General features: G+C 40.3%; 1 protein-coding gene across 1 annotated transcript in view; it reads right to left on the bottom strand.

The window, feature by feature from the left end:
• The window catches only part of Dnah7 (dynein axonemal heavy chain 7), a 262,532-nt gene that overhangs the window by 78,944 nt on the left and 162,073 nt on the right, over positions 1-21,515 (bottom strand). Inside the window, 5 exon segments of the mRNA XM_052192567.1 lie at positions 11,435-11,598; positions 14,858-15,043; positions 17,626-17,806; positions 18,722-19,068; positions 19,596-19,926. Coding sequence (XP_052048527.1) covers positions 11,435-11,598; positions 14,858-15,043; positions 17,626-17,806; positions 18,722-19,068; positions 19,596-19,926 — 1,209 coding nt within the window.

The raw sequence follows: 21,515 nt of genomic DNA, 5'->3' as shown, positions 1-21,515 counted from the left end.
AATAAAATTTTCGTAAACTGAATCTAAGAACATATCAAAAACATCATTTGTTATGATAAAGTAAGCTTCATGGCAGGGATGCAGAGAAAACTCAATATACAAAAATCCATCAACATAATCCACAATATAAACAAATTGAAAGAAAACTCACATTATCTTCTCATTCAGTGCTAAAAAGGCCTTTACAAAATCCGACAGCCCTTCATATTAAATATCTTGGAGAGATCAGGGATACAAGGCACCTATCTAAACATAGTAAAAGCAATAAATGCAAGCCAATAGCCAATATCAAATTAAATGGAGAGAAACTTAAAGCAATCCTACTAAAATCGGGGTAAGACAAGGCTGGCCACTCTTTCCCCATCTTTTCAATATAATGCTTGGTGTTCTAGATAGAGCAATAAGACAACAAAAGGAGATCAAGGGATATAAACTGGAAAGGAAGAAACTGAAGTATCACTGACTGTAGATGATATGATAGTATACATCAGCGACCCCCAAAATTCTACCAGAGAACTCCTACAGCTGGTAGACACTTTCAGCAAAGTGACTGGACACAAAGTTAACTCAAAGAAATCAGTAGCTCTCCTTTATAAATGATAAATTGGCTGAGAAAGAAATTAGGGAAACAACTACCTTCACAATAACCACAAAAAATATAAAATATCTTGTAACTCTAATCAAGCAAGTAAAAGCTCTGTATGACAAGAACTTCAAGTCTCTGAACAAAGAAATCAAAGAAGACCTCAGAAGATGGAAAGATCTCCCACGCTCATGGATATGTAGGATTAACATAGTAAAAATGTCCATCTTACCAAAGGCAATCTACAGATTCAATGCAATTCCCATCAAAATCCCAACACATTTTTCACAGACCTTGAAAAATCAGTTCTCAACTTTATATGGAAAACCAAAAAACCCAGCATAGTTAAAACAATACTAAACAATAAAAGAACTTCTAGAAGAATAAATATTTCTGATCTCAAGCTATACTGCACAGCAATAATAATAATAAATACTGCATTGTATTGGTATAAAAACAGACAGGGTGATAAATGAAATTGAATAAAAGACCCAGAAATAATCCCCCCATATACACCTTTGAACACTTGATTTTTGATAGAGAAGCTAAAACCATACAATGGAAAAAAGAGTATTCAACAAATGGTGCTGGTTTAATTGGATGTCTGCATGTAGAGGAATGCAAATATGATCCATATTTATCACACTGCAAAAAATTCAAGTCCAAATGGATCAATGACCTCAACATAAAGCTGGATATACAAAATCTAATAAGGAAAATGTGGGGAAATGCCCTGAACTTATTGGTACAGGAGACAACTTCCTGAAGGGAACACCAATGGCTCTGGGTCTAAGATCAACAATTGATAAATGGGACCGCATGAAACTGAAAAGCTTCTGTAAGGCAAAGGACAATGTCATTAGGACAAATTGGCTTCCTATAGATTGGGCAAAGATCTTCACTAACCATATATCTGACAGAGAGTTAATATCCAAAATATATAAATAACTCAAAAAGTTAGATTCCAACAAACCAAATAACCCAATTTTTAAAATGGGGTTAAAAATAGAGAATTCCTTAACAGAGGAATCTTGAATGGCCAATAGGCATTTAAAGAGATGTTCAATGTCCTTAGTCATCAGGGAAATGCAAATTAAAACAACACTAAGATTCTACCTCACACTAATCAGAATGGCTAAAATTTAAAAAAGCAAAGCAAAACAACAACAATAAAAACCCTCAAATGACAGCACAGGCTGGCGAGGAGGTGGGGAAAGGGGAACACACCTCTACTGCTGGTGGGAGTGCAAACTTGTACAACTACTCTGGAATCCAATTTGGTGGTTTCTCAGAAAACTGGAAATAGACACAGCTACACTGCTCCTGTATCCCCAAAAAGATTTTCCAACATACCACAAGGATACATGCTCCACTACATTCACAGTAAGTTTATTCATAATAGCCAGCATCACAGTAAGTTTATTCATAATAGCCAGCAATGAAAACAACCCAGATGTCCCTCAACCAAAGAATGGGTACAGAAAATGTTCATTTATAGTGTTCATTTATACAACGGAATACTACCTAGCTATTAAAAACAAGGATATCTTAAATATTGAAGGCAAATATCCTGAGTGAGTTAACCCAGACCTAAAAGGGCATGCATAGTATGTAACCCATTGATAAGTGGTATTATCCATAAAGTACATGATACATGTCACAGATCCAAAGAAGCTAAACAAAAAGGAAGTCCCAAGCGAGGATGTTTGAATCTCACTTAGGAGGAGGAACAAAATATTCATTGGGATATTGAGAGGGAGGGAGGAAATTGAGGAGAGGGGATGGGGATGAGAATGGGAGGGGGTTTGGGATCAGGTGTGGGGAGAGACTGGAGAGTGGGGTACAAGAGCATGAATGGGAATCTGCATGCAGCTTGCAGCTGCCAGGGGTGGGGGTGGGGGTTCTCTAGGAAGTGCCAGAGAGCTAGGATGGGTGAGGCTCCCAGGAGTCAATGCAGGTAATGCATAGCAGTGGGGATATGGAACCTGAGGAAGCCACCAGGAACCCCCTTGGAGGGATAAGGACAAAACTTTCAACCTAAAATATGTTCTGCCTAAAATACAGGGACAAAAATGGAGCAGAGACTGAGAAATGGCTAACCAATACCTAGTCCAACTTAAAACCCATCAATTAGACAAGCACCAATCCCTGACACTATTAATGATACTCTGTTATGCTTGCAGACAGGAACCTAGCATAACTGTCATCCTCTGAGAGGTTCCACCCTGCAGCTAACTGAAACAGATGTAGATACCCACAGTGAAACATTGGACAGAGGTACTTATGGAAGAGTTGGGAGAAGGATTGAAGGTCCTGAAAGGGGACAGGAATTCCACAGGAAGACCAACAGTGTCAACTAATCAGGACCCCTGGGTACTCTCAGAAACTGAACCCTCTGGACTGAGGCCCCTCTCACATATGTACAGATGGGCAGCTCAGTCTCCATGTGGGTTCCCTAACTGGAGCAGGGGCTATCCCTAAAGCTGTTGTCTGTCTGTGGATTCTGTTACTCAACAGAGCTGCCCTGTCTGGCCTCTGTGGGAGAGGATATGCCTAACCCTGCAAAGACCTGGTGAGAGGTGATACTCAGGGGTGAGGCCCACTCTCTCAAAGGAGAAAAGGGAGGGGAAATAGGGCAAAGGACCATGTGGGGAGAGGACTTGAAGGTAAGGAAGTGATTGGGATGTAAAAAGATAAAATGAAAACATTTTAAAAACTAAAAACAAATAAAAAAACTTTCTTCTCATGAAACAATAAAAAGAAAAGTCAGTACACAAATAAAAAAGAATACTAAAAATTATCCAAATAATTTAAAAATTTAAGAAACAAGAAACTAACAAAACATCAGATATAAAAACACAAAAATGGTAGACTTATCTATTCTATTTTTTTAATGTTTTCACATGTGCTTAAAATCTAGTTGCATTTCCAAACAAGAGACTCAGTTAAGAAGAACAGTATTCTTAGTAGTTCAGTTCAGATGGTAGACTTACAGTCAGCGGTCTCAATAACTACAAGAGGAAGGGCACGAGAAGAGACTGTTAGGTTCCATAAGAATATAAGGTCTAGGGGCAAAGCGAGACAATGGTTGAGTGATACCTGTAGTGAGAATTTTGGTTTCTTTTAAAAACACAGAAATGTTAAGTGAATATGGTTTGTTTTAATCCCAGGTGTGGGATATGAGACTGTTCCAGATTGCCCACAGCAGCTAACTATGATTTGTCTCGTGCTCTGACAGAAGTATGATTTCTGCCAACTGAAGATAGTTTATGTTTGGAATTCTGGGGACTCCTGAGAGGGCATATAAATGCCGAGCAATGAAAGAGGCACCTGTTGCTCCCCCTGCTGCGGCTGCTTCCTGATGCAGCTTTTGCTGGTTCGCTGTTGTTGTTTGCTGATAGCTTTTGTTGTCTGATGGATTTCTAGTTGGAGATATCCTAATAACAGATGGGATTTGACACTAAGGAATTCAACACTCCTAATCTCCAGGAAGTAGTCTAAAGAGTCTTTCTCCCTCTAACATTCTTTCATGCCTATCTAGTATTGGTGGATTGGAAAGGATTGGGGTGGAGAAGGGTGGTAGATAAAACAACCCAATAAAGTAGATAAAGTATAGTTAATGTGATGGTTTGTATATGCTTGGCCCTGGGAGTGGTGCTATTAGGAGGTGTGGTCTTGTTGGAATAGGTGTGTCACTGTGGGAATGGGCTTAAGACCCTCATCCTAGCTGCTTGGAAGTCAGTATTCTGCCAGCAGCCTTCAGATGAAGATGTAGAACTCTCAGCTCCTCCTGTATCATTCCTGCTGGGATGCTGCCATATTTCCTCCCATGATGATAATGCACTTAACCTCTAACTGTAAGTCAGCCCCATTTAAATGTTGCCTTGGTCATGATGTCTTTTCACAGCCATAAAACCTTGACTAAAACAGAAATTGGTACCAAGAACTGGGGTATTGGTGTGATGGGCCTGACCATGCTTTTGTTTGGAGGAATGTGCATTTTGGAACTTTGGATTATGAATGCAGTGGAATGCTTTAAGTGGGGCTTAATGAGCCCTCTTAGGAGGAATATGGAAGACACTAGTGAAGTAAACTGTTCAGTCCTGGCTCAAGGAGTTTCACGGAAGAATTTTAGTATGTTTCCTAGAATCATTCTTCTGATATTTTGGTGAAGGCTGTGGCTGCTTTTTGCCCTTGTCTGAAGACTCTACCTGAGGCTAAGATAAAGAGATTTAGATTAATTGCATTGACAAAGGAAGTCTCACAGCGTGGCTCGCCAACCTTTCATAATTCAATGGCTTTTCTAGCCCAAAGTTTCAAAGTTCTTCCACAATCCTCCCCAAAACACATGGTCAGGCATGTTATAGCAATAACTTATTATCCTGGTAACAATTTCTGTCTTGATTAAGGATTCTATTGCTGTGATGAAAGACCACCCTAAAAGTAACTTGGGAAACAAAGGGTTTATTTCACTTATAATTTCAGGTAACAAACTGCCGTGACTGAGGAAGCAAGGGCAGGAACTCAATCAGCCCACAATGGGTTGGGCCCTCCCACATCACTTAATTAAGAGAATGTTTACAGCCAGATTTTGTGCAGGCCTTTTCTCAATTGAGGTTCCTTTCTCTCTGGTGATCCTAACTTATGACAAGTCAACATAAAACTGGCATACAAACTGAAGGAGATTTTCATTTACCCAATGAAACAATGTAATAGCCAAAACCACTTGTGGTTCTCAGTATGTTTCAACTGGGTGGACAACAGTGTTGTTCAATTTAATTATCCATTTGCAGCATTATACTGGAAGCCATTGACAGTGCAATAAGCCAAGGAAAAGAGGTGAAGGGCACACAGTTAGAAAGAAATTAAAGTGTCACTGGGTGCACAGCATGATTGCCAATATACAATATCCTAATAAATCAACATAAAATGCCAAATGAGTTTCTAAAAGTTGCAAGGTACAAAGTCAGTATGCAAATCTTTTCTAGAATATTGGAAATCTTGATACTAGAAGTTTAACAACCAAACCAAAAAAATGCAATTTATAAGAACAAACAAAAATTAAATACTATTCATATATAATCCAGTAATATACTTAAAAACCTAAAACAAGTGGAAAAATATACAATATCCATCTGTTAGAAGACTTCCTAAATTGTCAATTTATAATATTGATCAGGAAATCAATGCAAGCAAAATTAAAATTTCAAGAAGATATCTTTAAGATATTTATATTTTATTTTAAAATTTATATTGTGGTAACAACTAAACAAAAATGATTTTTTTAAAAAGAGAAGACAAAAAATTCGAGACATGTAGAGGAATTTTTATACAGCAACATGGCTGCTCAGGAATGGAATCACTTCCAAAGAGAAGATTTAGCTGAAATGATATGCTTTGGATTACAGTATGATCCAACCGAAATATAGACATGTCCTTAATATATACCTTTATTACCAAACAATGTAGATAAGGTTAATTTGTACAAGGTAGTGTCCATCTTTGAAAGTAATATCTAATTGAGGGGAAGACAAAGTGACACATCAAACAAAGACTTGACAGAATGAGTCAGAGACAGGATACGCTCAACTCAAATGAGAACAGCAGAGGAAGAGAGACTCACTGAAGAACATTGAGACTGGGGAAAAGGAATGGTGTGATGGGTTGTGCGCATGTATAGCAGAGTTTTACAGAGACAAGTTGTAGAGAGAACAAGCTAGGCACAGGTAAAGCCAGAGAATGAGAAGGAGCCAGAAAATTAGAATAGATTGCCAAATGAGGCCTATGAGGCCAGGCAGAGCAATTGAGTCAGAAGCAGAGAGAAAGTGGACTGAATCAGTCAGCTTGGAAGATTAGATCGTAAGAAGCCTAGAAGCTTCCAGGCCTAGACCTAGGGATAGTTAAAACAGAGAAAGAAGTGCTCTGGGCCCAGCCCAAGCCGTTTGTTCACACAGCTTGTGTACGGCGCTCATCTCATCACTTCATCTGAGGAAATAAAAGTGATAAAGACATATTACCTAACTCAAGACTATGCAAAGTTTCCAGAACCAAGATGATATAATACTTGCATCGTGGTAGGCAGATAGCTCAAGATATAGAATAAAGAAGCAGCAGACTTATGTACATTTTCAATAAAAATACAGCAGTGAAATTGATGGGGAAGCGATAACATTTTAGAAAAGCCGTGCTGGGGTAACTGTCTCCCCCTTTATGTAAGCATATGAATGAGCCTCTGTAATTACAAGCAAATGAATAGTGTTCTATACCTAGTTAACAGCTATAGCCAACTTTTGTGCTATCAAATAATGTTCTTCATGTGATGTTGTAGATGGGCCTGGTGCTGTTCTTGTGAACCAATCCCCTAAAGAATAAAGGAGACAATAACTGGGTGAGTAGGTGGGACTTCTGGGTTGGAGGGAGGAAGAGAGGAAGCAGGAGTGAGAGTTAGTCCTCTTTGGAATCAGGACAGCAGAGGGGTAAGATGTAGCCGCTAGAGTTTCCTAGTATCATAGCAAATCTGCAAGGATTTGACACCAAAGGAATCAGATTTTAAGGCTTACAGGATTAGGTTTTAGTTGTTGCACCCAGAGACTGAGTTACCATTGTTTCTGAACTAAGTTTGTGCTGTGTTTTCCTTCAGGTGGTGGCTTGTCTGGGTTCAAGAGAGAAAAGTCATAGGGGGATTTGAAGCACAGGATTGGCGTGGTGGTGACTCACCAGTGGGAACCTAGTGAGCTGGGAGGAGAGATTGTGGGATTCAGAGTCAGAATCTCCACAAGATAAAAATAGGTTTGCCATTGCTCACCAGTGCATGGCCAGTCAGCACGCCCCCCCCCCCCCCAAGTGCGGAAAAGAGCGAGTGCGGTCCACTTTATTTAATATTTCCCTCAACAATGTGACTTCTTCATCGAAGATCAGAAAAACAAATTCAGCTTTTTTGGTGGGAGAGGGGACTTCCACAAGATATTAGGTGAATACAATGCAGATAGATGGAAAAGTAAATGCTGTTTTTTAGAATAACCAGTAGAAGCATTTATTGTGGAAGGTGTTGTACAGCATATTTTAGTGGAACGAAAGCATTGAAATAAAAGTGAACAAGCTTCCTATTTACTTGCTTACATTGCCACAATTATTTTACATTATTTTTGACAAAAATAAAAATAAAATGTGTTTCTCTTCATTCTTCCTTTCTTACTTCCTCCATCAAATGTCCTTTCGTTACTATTTTAAATGTTGGCTTATTTATTTATTCATTTGTATATCTGTATGTGTCTCTGTGAAGGTCAGAGGACAATCTGTGGGGAGTTCATTTTCTCACTCAACATTGAAGTCCCTTGGGATCAAATTCAGGTTGGCATCCTGAGCAACAGGCACCAGTACCTGCTAAGCTTTCCCACTGGCCCTCAAACATTCCTGAATTTATAAATGTTTAAAATCAATTGTTAGCAAATGGAAACTGAATTTGTTAACAGTTACTGTTTCTGATGTTGACAATTCGATCTTTAGTTGATGTATAAAGAGAATTCTTCTTTAATTCACTTTGGTGTTTTTTAAAAATGCAGATTTCTAATCATGATAATGTCTGTTGGTCACAGCAGTTGGCATAGGACATAGAATTAGAATATTTAACTCTTGAGGGCTAAGTTAGGGGGGGGGGGCTTTCCCTGAGGTCTTAGGGGAAGTAACTGAAAGGGTCAGCTCAGGAACTTTGGAAGAGTAATGGAACACTTGCCCCTCCCAGAAGGGAGAGGCTAAATTACATTCCTCAGACGGCAGGGACTTCCCTGCAGGTAGGGAAGGCCCAGAGTTATTCTGAAACCATTGACCACCTACCTCATTTCCCTAACAACCAATTAGTTTAAAGGTAACACTGTTCACCTTGTACCTAGTGATGGCTGCCCTGAGGACTGTATAAAGGTCCATGCAGCCGGATGTGCGTGGTTGTTCTCTCCCCAAGTGCACCCAGCATTCTGGATCAAATAAAGAAATCCTCGTGCTTTTTGTATCGATTCCTGTCTCCACATTGTTTACTCAGGGGGTCTCTCTGGTAAGTTAAGGCTCCCAGAGTCTTACAGAATTTACCCCATTCCTTGTCTAAAAGGAAACATAAATTGGCAGAGCCTGTCCAGTTTTGGCCTGGGGCAGGGTCTTTGGAGTCTGTGTCTCTTTCCTACAGAAAAATCAAAGTCTGCCTCTCAAAAAATGAAGTTATGTATGTTAGAGATAGAAAGAGCAACTCTCAAATGCATCTGGAGTAACAAAATACCCAGGATATCAAACACCATTCTCAACAATAAAAGAACTTCTGGGGGAATCACCATCTCTGACCTCAAGATATACTACAGAGCAATAATGATAAAAACTGCATGGTTGGTGCAGAGACAGACAGGTAGAATTGGAATGGAATAGAACTGAAGACTCAGAAATGAACCCACACACCTAGAATCACTGGATCTCTGACAAGGGAGCCAAAACCATTCAGTGGAAAAAGGACAGCACTTTTAACAAATGGTGCTGGTTCAACTGGTGGTCAGCATGTAGAAGAATGCAAGTTGATCCATTCTTATCTCCTGTACAAAGCTCAAGTCCAAGTGGATCAAGGACCTCCACATAAAACCAGATACGATGAAATTAATAGAAGAGGAAGTAGGAAAGATATAATCCAATTATGCATACCACTATTATTGACTTTGGAAAGCTGAGGACTTTTTGGTATTAATAGCCCCAAAATTTAATTATATTCTAACTTGTCCAAATTTTATAGATTCTTACAGTTTTCCAAAATAATCATGTCTTACTCAGCTGTAGTGGGAAATTAAGGTGAGCCATTGTACCTGGCATAAACTCTGGACTGATGGTGCACCTAGGCTTTGAAGTGATCTTTTTGTAAATAATCAGTGACTGTTATCTGAGCTTTATTGAGTTGACTTTCTTATAGGAGCTTCAGAACCTATAACCACCTTCCTTCAGTCACAAAACATTCCTGGCAAGCCAGGGAGTCTTGTAATGGCTGAGAAATGATTGGGTAATGTGTTCCTTTAGACAACACCTACATCAGATCAAAGGTTCTGATATTTAAAAATTGACTTGCTAAAAAATCCTTCTGTGTAACAATTAAGAAAAATACTTCTGTAAGGCAGTGTGGGGTTCAGTCTACTGAGGTGACCTCCCTGCTCCTCCAGGGCTTCATTACACCCTCAGTGCCTCTCTTTCTTTGGTAGTCCCTTGTGAAACAGTTAACCAACACTTGACTGATCATAATATGTATTACGTACTTAATATGCTAGATCAGTTCCTTAGTGTTAGGGATTAGGATTACCAAGCAAACATCTTTGGGAAACAGAAGGAAGCATTATGCAACTAAACATGATGCTTGTCCAATGATTTCAAATGATGCCTTTGTCCTGAAACTTCTGCCTAGAAGGTTGCCAAATACACTGACCCAAAAATATACAAAATGAACGATGTTAGAACTTTCTTCTCAGTCAAGTTGTTACCATAAGATTTACAAATTCTTCAATTTTTCTATGAATTAATAATAAAGATGTAGGGGTATTAGGCATTGATAAATCTCTATTGCTTCAGGAGAAGGGTGGGGAGGAAGAGGGGAGGGTGTTGGAAATATGGATATGTGTTGTCTTGAATAATGGTCATTAAAATCTTAGAATCTTAAAAGTAAGATATATTAACCAACAGTTGAACATGAAATATGAATTGAAGTATAAATAACACCCAAGTGGGTAAGGAATACCATACAATCTGGTCTCTAATGGATATAATGGTTACAGACACCTTTTAGTCGGTAGAGCAAAGGACATAAATTACAAAATAAAAGAAAGAAGGCATGGCTATCATTCTGTAGGAGGCAATCAATTAGAAACACAAGTGTTTGAAGAGAGAAGTGTTTTCCGAGAGAGGAATGTAATAGCCACAGGGCACTTCTATCAGGACAACTGGATGAGCAGTGATGAGGGAATACCAAAGCTTTACTTTATTTGACTATTTTCATAAATATTGCACACTCGCCATAAGCCATACCTATCAGTTATTTATGTCTCAAGGCTTTATATCTAGATTCTGACCATTTTTACCTGCACTAGTGTGACTTCAGGTGGGCTTTTGTTGTTGTTTTCAGTAAACAAACGAATCAAATCCAATGACTCTGCAACACAGACCCGAATGTTTCCAACTGATGGCTGAACTGAGTGTTTCTTACTGATGCTAAGAAACACCATGCTGTTCCTAACACTCCTAAACTATAAAATGCTTTGGCCAGGTCAGAAACAAGACTGTGAACTTAGAAATAAAATAGATACTTGCTTTCACATGTAGACATGTTGACCTGTGAGACCTGAAGAAGAGGGTGTGGTTGGACAGGTCTAGTTTTCCCCTGGCCGCTTCTCTATGTCTTTTCATCAGCCAGGAGATTCTGTGACAGGTGGTTACTGATCAACTCACACTCGTCTCAAAACGGAGACAAGGACAGATTTTTGAAAAATGACCGCAATTACCATCAAAGACTTACCACGGTATATCTATTAACATTTTATAACAAGATTTCTATTTTATGGAAATAAAAATTTTGCTCTTTATTCCCAAAAGAGTTTCCCTCTTATAATCTTAAAGACCTATGAAAACTCAGGCATTTATTTCTGTTTGTTTAGCATCGCTTCTGACAGTTGACTATTATAATATTAACAGAAGTTATTCATGCTTAACATCGCTAATTAGCAAATATTTCAATATTGTAAATGTTTACTAGCTAAAACCATTTTTTAAAATGTTTGAAAATAAATGTATCTACTAATTAGATCTTAAAGCTCATCTGTGAGAAGAGATTTTTTTCCTTACATTATAATGATCCCATTATCAATGGAAAAAGAGTCTGAGGGTAATCCAGCAATATTCCAAGCTCGAATCGTCACGGCTTCTCCTAGTGTGCCCATAAGGGAGTAGTCATCTGAGCAGGGGATGTCTCTTTCTTTACATGACTGTGACCACTCCTTGGTTTGATTCTTCAAAATAGTCACAGAAAAATAGAAACATGAGTTGTTGGGACAGTGGCCAAAGGGATACTATCTAACTTCTATTTACTATTTGCTGTTGAAGCTTTACCTCAAACATGATTTGTGTACCAAACCTTTTTCAAATAAAATTATAACAAAGAAAGTAAGCTAGATACTCTAATAAGCAATGAGATAAAGCCCAGCTGGACCACATGACAAAGTTGGAATTTTTTATTTGGTATAAACAATTACTGTGTATTTTTCTAAAGTTTAAACTTACAAAGTAGTTGACATTCTCTGGCTGAGTTTCATTTCTGTTGCTATGATAAAATCACCAAGCAAAAATTAAGTTAGGGGGAAAATGGGTAAATTTTGCTCCCAGTTAAATTCAGAGTGGAAGGAAGTTAAAGCAGCTGGTCACCGTCACAGGTGGGAGCAGAGTGAGGATGGATATACCCCTGCCTCTACTGATCACCTCACTCTCCTGCAGAACCTACGGTAGGAAATGGTCCTCCCCACATTCACGGTGGATCATCCCATTTCAGTTAATCCAGTTAAGAAAATCCCTCACAGGAATCCTCATGCCCTGCCCCCCCATACAGACAACCCCTAACTGAGACGCCCTTTGTAAGTGATTATAGATTGTGTCAAGTTGACAGCTAAAACCATCATATTCTCCATGCATGTATATTTAAATCATAAATATACATAAAAATACTATATTATTTACAATACAGAACTAAGCCTGTGGAATAGGTAGAGAACACAGAAAACATTTATTCCTGGCTCCCAAGTGCTCTCTGGGAAGGATACCTGAAGTATATTGAGTTGTAAAGGGTCAGGACACATTTTGGATTCTGTCCTATCTACCAGAGGCATGCTCTGTTATGGTGGCCAAAAACCAGGAGAATGCTCAATACGAAAATTCAGACTAACGTTCAAGTTCAGGTTACAGACCAAAGGCTTCAGAAATAGTGAAAGACATGACTGGAGGGAAATAGAAACAGGCAAAAAGAGGGCGTCCATAAGCGAAGTGGGAAAATAAATTCGCATGATGCTCATACCTGTTTGGGCCAATGAGGATGTCCTGTATATGTGCATGTGTGTGCGAGCGTATGTGTGCACATGTGCATGTGAGTGTGTGTGTGTGTGTATGTGTGTGTAGGTAGTGCTGGGAAGGGTTTGGTTGTTGCTACCCTCTCCCTCAGGTTCCTGCTGAGTAGGTTGTGTCAATATTCTAGTTTTATGCATAAAGGCCATGGCAGATTTGGGTGAGTGGCAACTTCATGACCTTAAAAGTTGTTAATATATTATTTAGAATGTCCAATATCTCTACCAGCGGTAAAATTACAGGTGACACTGTTTTCCTCATTGCATCCCATAAGTAGCACATAATTCCAAATTATTCATCTACCAATGATGCTAATTTTTTAATCACTTTAGTAAAGTCAGGCTTCTGTTTCATAATTATTGGATTATAATTATGTGTGATTATTGGTCCTTTGGATCTTAGACTATCACACAAAGATACTTGGCTGAGTGAGAAGCAGAGTTCTCTTATCACTGTGAGTGTGGGACAGGATTTTCACTGGGAGGATCTGCTGTAGTTGGAGCAACAGTTTATAATACAGTAAGTGGGATGGCAGGAGTTAGATTTTGTGCACTTCCTGGGAACTGCACATCTGAGTAATTCATATGGAGATAACAAGAGGTTCCCTTGGAAACCTGAGTAATTCAAGGGCCTCTGAAAGCTGTCCATTGTCCTGCAGGAGAGTTAGAGCCTCAAAGGGAACTCACAGGGCTCAGAGCTTAGCAACCTGCACAGGAAAACATGGATGCTTTACCCACAACTGAGAACACCGAAGACAGCAGTTGTGAGGTAAGTTTTGCTCCTTGATCCTATCCGTTTGTTAACATTCAGCCCTTTGTGGGAGACACCTTGTGATTAGGAAAATGCCTCTGGTTTTTGTCAAGTGACAGTTCATGTCTTAAATTCATCTTTTCATATTTTATCCTATAAGTTATATTACTATCATTTTTTTTTGTGCTGTTGAAATTGCCCACAGTTTGGCAGTACCCTATCCTGAATTTTTTGTCTGTTCCCCCATGTTCCCATCCTCCTCTGAGCATTTCCTGGTGTTTTCTCTATGATATATTTGAGGCTCTTTCAATAACATATACAATAACCAAGCATCAGGTGTGCTGTGGCATGGCGTGGCATGGCGTGGTGTGGAGTGGCACTTCTAGCTGCCCAAGCAGCAGGTAAGTACTCAGTGGAGGTCACTGGGATGCCCAGGAGTGTGCTTTAATCTAACAGAGGTGGGAGTGAGTGCCTGCTAGTATTTCTACTGTCCCAAGTCCGTGTGGGAAGACAGAGTCACGTGACCATGGCTCTTGTTTCCACACACACACACTCTCTGAGTAGTTTGATGGCTCTGCCTGGTGATTTGTGTCAAGCTTTATAAGTTTCCTTGTCTCAAGCTGTCAAGTGAACTAACCCATCACTAACCAGGTAAGTTAAATGCGATCCACCTGAGCTAGATATATGATGTTAATGCCCCACCGAGCAAACTCAAAAGAACAGGCGGAGCTGAAAATGCAAAGTCGTTAACAAGGTAAGCAGGGGCCTCCAAAGTCAAAAGGCGAAAAGTAGAAGCCCCATCTATGTGGGGATTTTAAAAGTTTGTTTTTTAAAGTTCAATAATCAAAGAAACCATAATGGGCATGGGGGCTCAGTTCTATATGCAAGTGTGTTAAGGGAAACCAAGAAGCCCAGGATTAAGGTCAGTGAAGGTCATCTTGTCTCCAACCACTCAAGTTTCAGCCTCTGATGTGGCTTTAGAATGACTTATTGAGATCCATGCAGAGTAGTTAAGGCATGGATCCCTCACACACGCATGTGCGCGCGCGAACACGCGCACACACACACACACACACACACACACACCCTGATTGCTGTACACTTAGGAACTAAAAATTCATCTAAAGTCAGCCAGTTTAAAATTAGATTTTAAAACAATATTTCACGCGGCATCGTTTGGCTACCAAGCAATTTACAGGGTGTTTAAAATTTTTTGATTACGAATAATTTAAAAGTATTCTGCTTTTCCTTGCAGTAACCAAAAATTAACACAAAATCAAAATCATACAGATGGGGAAAAAATTCCCTCAAGTTCCCCACCACCACCAGCAGCAGCACAAACAGACCTGAGGTTAATGTTGCTATGATTTTGGGAAAGCAAAGGAGAGCCCCAGAGGCATCCCTCACCTGTCTGTAGTTAGACGTAAAGGCCCCCAGGTAGGCGACGACCCCTGAGGAGATGAGGATGTCGCCTGTCAGGTTTATGTACAGGTGCCCAAGCTCCAGGGCGGAGTTGCTCCACCGGGTTTTCTCGCCTCCCAGGCCCCCGATCAGCTGCTCTGCTCGTTCCAGCTTTTTGCTGCACAAATCAACCTCAAAAATAAAGGTGAGCGTTTATCAGTATCTACGAGGGAAATGGGCTGAGAGCTCTGCAGATTTCCCAGCCCGAGAGACAGGTTTTCTCTCCATCACAAACTAGACAGATTCTAGAAAGCACTTGGAAAAGGAAAAGCACGATGCATCTCTCTGAGATACAGAACGTTGGGGACATTGCGACTAAAGAACAAGTGACTTCAATAAGCTCAGGATTCCTACAGAGCATCTAACACACAACAATGCAGGCAACGCTAAGGAAACGACCTTCAACACAAGAGACTGGCATTAAACTAGTAACAAACACTCTCCTGCAAATATAGATTTAAAAAAATATGACAAAAATAGGGGAGGGCTCTGGATGAAGCAGGCTAGCAGAGTATTTGCATAGCGTGCCAACGGCCCTGGGTTCCAGAGCTGGCATTGTATTTTAAATATTTGATAAGTGTGTCTCCTCACTTAGTGTGTTTAAGGTTGCCTTTAAAGGTTAAAAGTTTTAGCAATTTATGTTTATTCACAATGCACGGTCTTCCAAGTCGTTAAGTGGCATCATTGTCCTCTCAGACACCTGCAATTAAGCTTCAAAGGGAACATCAATCACTAGCTAAAAGCCTGCTTTCTGCATTGGACCATCAGGCCAAAGTTTATTTTACACAATTAAACAATTCAATAAAAAGGGAAAGGAGCAGATGTTTATCAAGGTGGCCAGACTTGGGGAAGGGCTCCCTAACCTGTGTAAGATCAGTGTTCCACAAGATGCTTAGACAGAGTCATTGCAACTTAATTTTTTTTTTTTTTTCCGAGACAGGGTTTCTCTGTGTAGCACTGGCTGTCCTGGAACTCACTTTGTAGACCAGGCTGGCCTCAAACTCAGAAATCCGCCTGCCTCTGCCTCCCAAGTGCTGGAATTAAAGGCATGTGCCACCATCATCCGGCTGCATCTTAATTTTTAAGCATCATTATTTTTTTTTAAATAAAATCAACTATATTTTACTTTTAAAAAGTACACCTGTTTTCTTCTCTTAGATCCTCCTATATCCTCTCAAGTTGATAGCACTCTTTCTATTTCTATTTCTCTCTCTCTCTCTCTCTCTCTCTATATATATATATATATATGTGTGTGTGTGTGTGTGTGTGTGTGTGTGTGTGTGTGTGTATGCACAACACACATTGCTGAGTCCAGTTTTCTTGTTGGTGTATACGTAGTTTCTAGGCTGTCTACTCTGCATCATACAACAAATAAAGGGCGAGGCTACTTCTCCCGCTCTGTCTGTGTTCTTTGTCTAAGAGTGGAACCTCACAACCCCTTCCACGAAGGCACATCCATCAATACTGCTGTTGTTCCAGCCTTGTTTATGCAGCCGTTCCCAGCAGAGACAGTCTCACAGCAGGCTGCCTGGAGTTCTGGCTCACTTGCTCAGGCCTGTTCACTGCTGCTCCACTCACAGTAGTCAGGAAATAGGAACAACCCTAAATGTCTTTCAGTGGGCAAACTGATAATGAAAATGTGGTACATATGCCTCCTTGTGGTTTTTCTCAGACACTGGAACCCAAGAATCCTGCCTATCTCTCTTCTGCCCAGCTACAGGCTGTGGGCATCTTTATTCACCAATCAGGGATAACCTGGGGCAGGTTTACATAGTGTTACGTGGGTATGTCACTCAGGTAAGTCACTTGGGTATATGCAGAGTCTCTCATGCCTGGAGGCGATCAGACCTTGGGGGCCAGGATTTAGCATTATAATACAAACAGAAGACCAAATCTCAACAATACATACGCAGGCACACACATCATGAACACATAGCAAAAATTTTAATATTTACTCAGAAATAGAGGTATCTTATAGATAGCAAGCTCTTGATAAATGTTGACTGCTACAAAATATTGGTATATTTTCCTGCTACAGTATCAGACTTTAGCAGATACTTTGTACGAATGGGACCACTATATAAATTCTGACAATGTTTTTTTTTGTCTTAAGAGTATTTTCAGGGGCTGGTGAGATGGCTCAGTGGTTAAGAATACTGACTGCTCTCCCGAAGGTCCTGAGTTCAAATCCTAGCAACCACATGGTGGCTCACAACCATCTGTAATGAGAGCTGAAGCCCTCTTCTGGTATGTCTAAAGACAGCTAAAGTGTATTTACATATGATAATAAATAAATCTTTTTAAAAAAAAGAGTATTTTCAGTAATGGTTTCGAAAATGCTTGTCACAGCTCTGCCAGGGCTGTGGTGTGAGCTCTCTCAGTGCTGCTATCGTCCATTTCCTCCTCCTTAAATGAAAAGAGATGGAAATAACTCAGCTTTCATTTCCTAAGCGTGAAAAGTGAATGAGTGATGCTTTGTGGACCAAAGGGCCAAGACCGATGGCTGCTTGAAGTCACGTGATCATGTTTCAAGTGCCAGAACCACTCCAAGTTCCGGGGTCATGTACAACCAGGTATCGGGTAGGTCTGGTCTTGGACTCATAACTCTCGCTAATCATGGCTAGGAAGAAAACAGGATTGGCGAATTTTGTGCTGGTCACATGTCTTATTTCCCAGGTGATCTCAGCTCACATTTGCAACAGTCAGCGACCTACCTGGTTTTCCAAGTCTGCTTTCTTCTGCTTATTCAACTCAAGTGTGTCTTGAAGTTTGGCCAGCTTGTCCTGAACCTCATACAGGGCAGCCTGCTTCTTTCTAAGGCCATCCATAGCAATCCTCAGCTCCCCTTCGGCTGCAGCCAGCTTTATCTTTTTGGGAGCTACAATTTTTGCCACTCTACAAAACAATCAAGTCGGGAAATTAAATTCCCCCGAACATAAGGAGCTTTGCAACCTAAATTGACCTGAATACTCTTTGCAAGGACTTAGGACTCTTTTTATGCAGAATTTACACCCAATTGTAGGGTCCATGTTTCATCTAAGAATCAAATCTGATACAAAGTCTGGAAAATGATGGTTAAGACTTGCGGGGTAAGAGAGCAGGTAAGGAGCTGTCACGCCTCAGAGTCTCTCAAGCTGGCCTGGAACTTGCAGAGTAGGCTAAGAGAGCTGGCCAGCGGTCCCGAGGCACTGCTATCGCACTGCTGCCTGCCGGGTGCTGAGGTTCTAAGTTAGTGCCACCATGCTTGGCTTCTCTTATGTGGCTCAGTGTGTTGAACATGGGTCCCCGCGCAGTAAGACAAGTACTTTACAGACTGAGCTGTCTCTCCAGTCCAAATATTCGTACGTCCTAGTGCTAGCGTCCTGTAGATGCTAGGCAAGTTCTCTACCACTCAGCTGTACCCCAACCTCTTCCCTATTTTAAATAAAATTTACATTTGTAAGATATTTTTAAAAAATCAATCTTTACTCCCATGCATAATTTTGTTTATTTTTAAGTGACTTAGTAAAAGTTTAGTACTTCTTCAATTTAATTTTTTTCAACATAGTAAATAAACAAAAGCTTTGGCTCTGGAGACTTTAGAAATTTTTTAGTAAAGAGTATTCCTAACTCCCAAAACTTTAATGATCATTAAGTTACATATTACTTTTAACTGCCACAGTTTGGACTCTAGTAAAAATAAACACAGCAATTGAGACCTGTGTTTTCTGACAACCTTTTTCTTATATGGGCTCCTGGCTTTCTCTTGTCTGTCTGAGTGGGAGGGCAAACCCAACACCCGAGTCAGGTTTCTTCTCCACACGCACTTACTTGTCGTAGGAGTCCATTGCGATGACCCACTTGCACAGACCTTCAGCGGCTGTCGAAGCATTCCGAATCTTTTCTGGAACGAAGTCTGGGTTGGGGATATAACTCTTCCTTATGATATTCATATAAGCAGGAGGAATATTGTCCTTGTCGTACTCATGAAGTGACTGCAGAAACCTTATGTCACCGAGAAGTCTCTTAGCAGGGCCCCAGAAATCCTCAATTTTCTTCCCTGAACCTGTTGGGTCAGGGATTTTGTCGGCTTTGATTCCTTTCAATATGCAGATAGCTTCCATGACAAGTTTGACACCAGCAGGGGGACTCTTCATGGACTTCACAACGGTGATATCCTTGAAAAGCAATGTTTTGTTATTAATAGAAATAAATGTCTGCTTGTACATCCATTGTAGTCATATTAACAAGTTCAATCTTTCAAACTAGGGTTTAAGGTACCTTAAGGTACAGACATTTTCTGTGTTGGGCAGAAATGGCAGAATCGTGGCAAGAATTTTGACCAGACAATTGGGGGGGAATCTTAAAGTGACAAAACAATAATCATGGGAACTTATAGTGGGGCGGGTGGAGCAGGAAGAAGCGGAGGTAGAACTAGTTGCAGGCGGTTGTGGGGGCTGTGGTGGTGGTGGCAGCAGCTCCTGTGGTGGTGGTGGTGGTGGTGGTGGTGGTGGTGGTGGTGGTGGTGGTGATTGTAGTAGCAGTGGGAGTGGTATCAACTGGCAGCTTTGTCCTTTTTCAAAAATGCCTTTGTCATAAAAACGCATTTCTTTTCAGGTAAACTAGAGAATTTTTGGATGCTAATTTGAGAGACACTAAACTGTGTTCCCCAAGGCAAAGCCTCAGCCCCGGGCCCAGCTCTCACCTGCGCCGTCAGGGTATCAAGGGCAGCCAGTGCGGACTCCAGGATGGGTAGGGCTCCAGCCAAGTCGGCATCACATTCATCTTTGATGGCTTTGGCGGCCATGGCTTGTTCGTTCGCTACTGTCTCGTCAGCTTTCACGATCTTCTCAGTTTTGGCCACCTCCATGGACTCCCTCTCAATCATTATCATCATTTCGTCAACCTCACGGCTGGCCACTTTCAACTGCGGGTGCAGCGCCTCCAGCTCGCTCTGCATGGTGGCCACCTGAGACGCAGCCGAATCCAGTTTGTCCAAACCCACCTCATATCGCCTTTTCATTTTCATCACTTCACTGGAAGCAAACAGAGGGAATGAGGTGAGCTGCACCGATCTGTTTATCGCATCAAGGGACATCCCGGACGCTCTTGAGTCTTTTACCTCCTTTGAAGTAACTAAAGGTGTGACCTCAAAGTCCTTCGCAGGTATTGGGTGTGAAAAAATAAAAATACAAAATCTTGAAGAAAACAATGCTGGATTGTGCGGTTCTGACCAACCAGTATATTTCAGACCCTTCTGTGTTTTCAGTGCCTCTGGGTATAAATAAGAACACTAGTAACAAGGCAAAAAGCCCTCTGTGACAAAAAATCGAAGGCCCCCTCTAACATTACTCTCCACAGTGAGCCACTTCCAACAATACTATAGTTCTTGCTTCACTTACTTCAAAGAGACCTTGACACACAAAATACGTCATTTTGAATATTGCCACATAGCAGGAACACATTCAAAAGTTATTACATCTTCCCATTGTTAGGAAGTTGAAGGCTAACCAGACTGTGCTACATTAGCCTAAAGTACATAGTGATACGTGTATTTAAAATGCGTTTAAATTACATCTTGAAATAAGAATTTTTTTATTAAGGCAAAAGGAGACTGATATTGAAATGCAACACTTTTTATGCAAAGAGATTTTTTAAAGAAATGATAACTAATTAGAAATAATTTTAGTCCTTTTAAATTTTATTTTAATAGTCTTTGAAATGCTTGTTCGTGTATGTTCTCTACTAAGAAAAATCTCCTTATCTATAACAATTCATTTTAAAATATTACATTTATTCAAAGGTGATATGTTTCAAAATTCAAGAGAGTAGCTGGAGTAAGGACACTAGCTTGAAGTATATAAAGTAACCCAACTTGAGGTAAACGACAAAACCCAGCTTATCATATACAAAGTAACCCAAAGGATCAAAAACAAACCAACCATTGGAAAGACTGTGGTAGGGAAGGAAAAGAAAGTCAGAAACACACATTTCTATCATGTGTTGAATTCCCTCTGATAAGGTAAAATATTTGACAAAAGTAGGAACAGAGGCACCAGATCTATGTATAGTCCTGGCGTATACGTGTCAAAGCTCGGAATTCTACAAAAGTTTTGCTCCTGTCAGCATGAGACAGTAACAGCACTCATCCCAGATGACTCTTTGACTTTTGGTCAGGTGACAGGATGCTTTGGTTTTCTGGTTATAACTAGCTATTGAGAGATCTGGGATTTAAGCATCTGAAACGACCACAAACACAAGTTAAGAATTCTAGTTGAAATTAGAAGAGAACTTTAGATTTTTAATTTGCAAGAACATTTGAAATTTTTCATCAAAGAAACTTCTCTGTACAGCAAATTGAGCCGATTACAGAAACCCACAACTGGACATGATACAAAGAACAGTGACTGAAGAGAGCCTATCCCTTCCCTGCTGGACAGGTACATCTGAGATATAGCTCCTGCATCTATGGCTCAGGAACATCATAGAAAACGGGACAGAAAGATTCTAAGAGCCAGGATACAAGGGAGTCTGTTTTGAGGCCCCCTCTCTTAGAAAGGGCTACATAAATCAAGATTGGAGCAAAAGCAATATGAATAGAAATATTAACATGGAAGGGGAAAAA

The sequence above is a fragment of the Apodemus sylvaticus genome, chromosome 9, assembly GCF_947179515.1.
Source record: "Apodemus sylvaticus chromosome 9, mApoSyl1.1, whole genome shotgun sequence".
Taxonomy (NCBI): Eukaryota; Metazoa; Chordata; class Mammalia; order Rodentia; family Muridae; genus Apodemus; species Apodemus sylvaticus.
This window is presented reverse-complemented; position numbering and strand designations above follow the sequence as displayed.